We start from the raw sequence: 6,275 nt of genomic DNA, 5'->3' as shown, positions 1-6,275 counted from the left end.
CTGTAAATTAGGGTATGATGAAAAAGGAAATGCAGCATGCATCAATGGTCACAATCAATTCAGTGTTTTGACTTCCACAGACATTAGTTGCCATTGACTGTCATGACCACAGCATTGTTTTCTAGAAGAAAAAAAGCTAAATCAAAACAAAAAAACTGGTGAAAATCATATATTGATTTTTTAAAAAAGAATATCATAAAAACACACGTGTCATAACTTTTAATTTGTACATGGAAGAAAGAAAATTGATAAAAAAAAGAAAGAAAGAAAAGTGATATTCTAGTAATAAGGACTAGCTATTTATTCAGATTTTAACTATAAAAACAAGGCCAGTGTGATTTATTTGTTTCAAGTGTCATTCTTGCTGAGGTTCTCTATTTCTTCTGTCTCAGTTCCTCCAGCTTTTGGCCAGCAGTTTCTAAGCACCACCTACACTGGATGAGGAAAAAATGAAAGCAAAACTGCTTCATTAGTAGCTCACCAATTCTTCCAGTGAAAAGCCAAGAACCTGCATGTGCAAAATGTCAGATGCAGAACAACAATACATTTACAGAAAAAGACTTTGTATCAAATTTGTAGCTCTCTTATGATTCACTGCTCTCTTTGAGCTTATCCAAGAGTAGCCTATAGTAAACAAAAACAGAGGGGATTGCAAGTGCAAAAAAAATCACTGTAGTAAAACTTTCAATAATATGAAATAAAATCTTTTTGGTGATTACGAGTGATCGACCATAAAAAAAAAAGTTAAAAACATCAAGAACTGAAGTTGTTTAGTTCTCTCTGAAATATGGCTTAATCATGAATGAAGATCAATAATATGGAGACCACTTCACGTTAGTCCTGTAGAACAAGTAAGTCATATAAAATATTTTAACAAGTAAAATCTCCCAGGGACAAATGGCTTAGTGGCCTCAATGAAGAGAGGACATAAGAGCACTTGAACAAATGAATAAAATATGAATAAAGAATAACTGTAGCCTGTGCTTTGGACTAATATTAGTTCACCTGCTTTCAATTCAGAGTGGTCTGCCTACAATGCTGTTTACGCTGCAAAAAAAATCAACATTTGCAGGAATTTTCTAAAAATGTCTGTCAGTAGCCTATACTCTTTTACACAAAATCCCAATCGGTCAACTAAAAAGATTTTCTTCCAAAACAAAGCTGATTAGCTACTGTGATCTCAGTAAAAGTCATGATTCTAGAAAAAGTCTTATAGGCTACAGTAGCAGTCAAATTTTTTGACATAGCCTACTCATTCAGGTGTGTCAAAACCTTTGACTAGAACTGTAAGTAAACACTATTTGCTATATGCAGTGACTTATCACTGGATTTCACATATTTAGAATACCTCATACAAGTCACAACGACAAACAGGCCTGCAAGGAAATCGGATTAACAGAATAACCAAGACACACAGTGGTAGAATCTTCTATATACTTTAAATATCCTGTTGATTGTCATTCATTGGCTGGTTGTTACTCCACACATTAAAAGGGTCATAATGTATGGCTTTGGCAGCCGGTTACCTAACCTTGACCTATTTAGACTTTTGAGATAGGAGACTGTATGTCAGTGTACTGTTGGTGATTTTGATGTGTGATGTAACCACATGCTTATAAGTAGCCATTATTGTAAAAAATAGTTCACTGTATCTGTGATCAATTTGTAATTTCAGAAACAGAGAGTGCTCATGTAAAAGTTAACAGTCAGTTTACAGACTGCCTCCATTTGAACTTAATTGCAGGTGTGTAAATTGACTGATGAAATATACACACAATCCAGTTACCGTAATCTGATGTAACAGCTCTTGTTTTTAGGCTGTTTAGTCAGTTGAATGATACACAGAGTTTGCATACCATACTCATTGCAGTGAGTCATCATAGCCAGTCATTGATACCAGCAAAGTATTCACACACTTACACGCTTTGAAAACAAGAGCAACATGAGAATGAATGCCAGACCATTTCATATAGGGGGATCTTGATATTTTTAAAAGGCTGAAGCTAACTTCAGATGTATGAAACGTGAAAAAATTCAACCCTAACCCCCGGGTTGTTAGATTGGCGTGCTGTTACACCAACTGTGTTCATGGATTCGCTTGACAGGCAGCCAATCCGAGTCGGCGCAGTGGGCAAAAGCCGTGACGACACCGTGACCCGATGTGTGCAAATCAGCGGCGGCCAGCATGCCGGTGCGGACCAATCAGCGCGTTCCAACGAGCAGCCGCTCAGCCAATCGCCGTGCTCCACGACTGGGAAGATGTGACGGCTTATATATGGACAGGGCACCGTTCATTCAACATCATTTCACAGAAGCAAGAATACAGAATATATGAAAAAAGAGAGACACGCTTCGCAACGAGAGAGAGCACCCATTGAGGCAACGTCAAGGCCGTTAATTCACTGCCAACACTGCGTTTAAGGTACGTTGAAACATTGTTTTGAGTATGATAATGCAGCAACGTAGTATTTTACATCCTCTGCAACGTTGCACGTCATTTTAAGGCAGTTTTTATAACGATGAAGGCAGCTAAGCTAACGTTTGTAAAACAAGTAATACACGTTTTTAATTTCATTTTTAAATCTACTTAGCATTTGGCATGGCTACAAGAAACTTTTGATAATACAGTGCATTTGTATTTTCCCTCGCATGTCTGCTAGACACGCTAATGTGGTTAGCTAGCTACCGGCGGATGGGGTTAAAAAAAAGTATCGGGCTCGTGCTCCACCCAGTCTACTTATATTCTTTAAATGCTTGTATATTTGAGCTTTTTTGGAGGATTTTTATTTGCTATGAGGCCACGTTCATGCCCCGGTCCATTGTAGGGCTGAAACCCAGAAGTGACACCAAGCCTTACGACGTCACGTCATGAAGGCAAGGCCACGTTTTTTAACGGCCCACTTCTTCTCCGCAGATTCCTCAGTAGATCCGAGCACAAAAAAAACCTGAAAAGATGAAGCTGCTGTGGGTTGTATTGCTGGTGACCGGCACTGTGTTTGCCGATGACGACGACAGGAAGGAGAATGTGGGAACTGTGGTGGGAATCGACCTGGGGACCACCTATTCATGGTAAGAAAAAAAAAAGTGACTTTAAATTTTAATGTTAAGTAGTAATTATTCAACTTTTTAAAGCACAAGCCACTCAAAATTGACATGATTATCTCTATTGTCTTGCAGCGTGGGAGTGTTCAAGAATGGTCGTGTGGAGATCATTGCCAATGACCAGGGAAACCGTATCACCCCATCATATGTGGCCTTCACCAGTGAGGGTGAACGTCTGATTGGTGATGCCGCCAAGAACCAGCTGACCTCTAACCCCGAGAACACCGTCTTTGATGCCAAGAGATTGATTGGTCGCACTTGGGGTGACTCCTCTGTGCAGCAGGACATCAAGTACCTGCCATTCAAGGTCAGTTTCTATTGGATTATTTCAAATAAAAGATAAGGTTGTAGGGTCTAAAGGTCATTGAATAATGCCTGAGTGGTCTTATTGGGAATATTAATGCTGATGGATGTTCCTCTTTAGGTCACTGAGAAGAAGACCAAGCCTCATATCCAGGTTGACATTGGTGGCGGCACGATGAAGACATTCGCTCCTGAGGAGATCTCTGCTATGGTGCTGACTAAGATGAAGGAGACTGCTGAGGCTTACCTGGGCAAGAAGGTATAACAAAACGTGCAAGTCTATACAACAAAATTATTTGATATGATATCCCAGTACAAAATTAAGGTATAATTTACTCATTTTATCCCTTTTTTCCCCCCTCAGGTCACTCATGCTGTGGTCACTGTCCCTGCCTACTTCAATGATGCTCAGCGCCAGGCCACAAAGGACGCTGGTACCATCGCTGGTCTGAATGTCATGAGAATTATCAATGAGCCGTAAGTGTCCACTGAAAATTGCTTGCCTATCTGTTGTCCTTCTGAAATTGAAAAATATTTCCTCCTGTACGTTATAATAATAGACAACCACAACTGTATCTTTCAGAACTGCTGCTGCCATTGCTTATGGTCTGGACAAGAGGGATGGAGAGAAGAACATCCTTGTGTTCGATCTGGGCGGCGGCACCTTCGACGTCTCCCTCCTGACCATTGACAACGGTGTGTTTGAAGTGGTGGCCACCAATGGAGACACTCACCTGGGAGGTGAAGACTTTGACCAGCGTGTCATGGAGCACTTCATCAAGCTGTACAAGAAGAAGACCGGCAAAGATGTGCGCAAAGACAACCGTGCCGTGCAGAAGCTGCGTCGTGAGGTTGAGAAGGCAAAGAGAGCTCTGTCCGCCCAGCACCAGGCCCGCATTGAGATCGAGTCCTTCTTTGAGGGAGAAGACTTCTCCGAGACCCTGACCCGTGCCAAGTTTGAGGAGTTGAACATGGTAAGTCAGTCAGATGAGTTGTGTATAAAACCATCACTATAGTAAAACTGACAGCAAAGACTATTTTAAAATAAACGCTATGTTTTACAAACTTATTAACCATATCTTTTATATTTTCAGGACCTGTTCCGTTCCACCATGAAGCCTGTGCAGAAGGTGCTGGAAGATTCTGACCTGAAGAAGCCTGACATCGATGAGATCGTCCTGGTCGGAGGCTCCACCCGTATCCCCAAAATCCAGCAGTTGGTGAAGGAGTTCTTCAATGGCAAAGAGCCCTCCAGGGGCATCAACCCCGATGAGGCTGTGGCTTATGGAGCTGCTGTGCAGGCTGGAGTGCTCTCCGGAGAGGAGGACACTGGTAAGTCATGACCCTCATGTACTGGTATCTGCTCCACTGAACCAGGCTTTCAGTTTTTGATCCTGTTTTACTAATGTTTTCTTCTCTTTAAAAGGTGATGTGGTTCTTCTGGATGTGTGCCCCCTGACTCTTGGTATCGAGACCGTTGGAGGAGTCATGACCAAGCTGATCCCCAGGAACACCGTGGTGCCCACCAAGAAATCTCAGATCTTTTCCACAGCCTCTGACAACCAGCCAACTGTCACCATTAAGGTCTATGAAGGTAAGAATTGGACAATGCAGTTGACAATGCTTTTGAAAAGTTAACATTTTCCTCATCCAGAGAGAAACGAAATGAAGCACACGCTTAATTATTGATTCTCTTTTCAGGTGAGCGTCCCCTGACGAAAGACAACCATCTTCTGGGCACCTTCGACCTGACTGGCATCCCCCCTGCCCCTCGCGGTGTACCACAGATCGAGGTCACCTTTGAGATCGATGTCAACGGTATTCTGCGTGTTACTGCTGAAGACAAGGGCACAGGCAACAAGAACAAGATCACCATCACAAACGACCAGAACCGTCTGACACCCGAGGACATCGAGCGCATGGTGAACGACGCCGAGCGCTTCGCCGACGAGGACAAGAAGCTGAAGGAGAGGATCGATTCCCGCAACGAGCTGGAGAGCTACGCCTACTCTCTGAAGAACCAGATCGGCGACAAGGAGAAGCTTGGCGGCAAGCTGTCGGATGAAGATAAGGAAATCATCGAGAAGGCAGTTGAGGAGAAGATCGAGTGGATGGAGTCGCACCAAGATGCCGATCTGGAAGACTTCCAGGCCAAGAAGAAGGAGCTGGAGGAGGTGGTTCAGCCCATTATCAGCAAGCTTTACGGCAGTGCGGGCGCTCCTCCTCCTGAGGGCGCCGAAAGTGAGCAAGAAGAGAAGGATGAGTTGTAGGCAGGTTCAACTCTTCGGTCACCCCTTGCCTCTCTGGTAGTGGCATCTAGATGTACATATTGGACTGATGGGACTCAAATAGTGAGAGGAATGGTTGGGAAGGGGTGGCGATAACAAGCAACCATGCTGAATCTTCAGAAAGACTTTTTAAAAACAAGTTTCAGTGTGTGAGAGGTGTTCTCTTCGCTGGAAGGCGGAGATATTCGTCAGCCCAGTATGAGGCTTGCTGCTGCTGTTCTCAGGCAGTTCCAATGGGGCTCTGTAGTGGGGTGGGGTGGGGTGGGGTGGGTGGGCAGGTGTTTGTGGGGGCCATTGAGTATAGATGTCTGTGGTATCAAGGGCTCATGTTCACAGGCAAAGCTAAAAGTTATTTATTGAATCTGGTCATCGTACGTCTGGAAAGACATTGAAATAAATGTTTGATATAAAATCATACTTCTTGTCTCTTTTGCATTCTTCTAGTTGCATTTTGGTGGCATAGACCACCATGTGTTCTTCATAACTCAATACTGTATCCACTAAAAAATATTGATTGATTGATGTCCTTTATTCACTCATTTATTCTAGACTGAACTCTGTGATATTTGCTAGACAACATTC

General features: G+C 43.0%; 1 protein-coding gene across 1 annotated transcript; it reads left to right on the top strand.

The window, feature by feature from the left end:
* The first annotated feature begins 2,244 nt into the window (after positions 1-2,244).
* Positions 2,245-6,108, top strand: hspa5 (heat shock protein 5). Its single transcript, XM_083984155.1, has 9 exons — positions 2,245-2,422; positions 2,915-3,069; positions 3,178-3,409; positions 3,527-3,664; positions 3,770-3,882; positions 3,989-4,379; positions 4,500-4,737; positions 4,832-4,999; positions 5,107-6,108. Exons 2-9 carry the CDS (start codon positions 2,954-2,956, stop codon positions 5,673-5,675), a joined length of 1,965 nt encoding a protein of 654 aa, XP_083840281.1. The 5' UTR covers positions 2,245-2,422; positions 2,915-2,953; the 3' UTR covers positions 5,676-6,108.
* Positions 6,109-6,275: the final 167 nt, after the last annotated feature.

The sequence above is a fragment of the Trachurus trachurus genome, assembly GCF_905171665.1.
Source record: "Trachurus trachurus genome assembly, chromosome: 12".
In the NCBI taxonomy this organism is placed as follows: Eukaryota; Metazoa; Chordata; class Actinopteri; order Carangiformes; family Carangidae; genus Trachurus; species Trachurus trachurus.
This window is presented reverse-complemented; position numbering and strand designations above follow the sequence as displayed.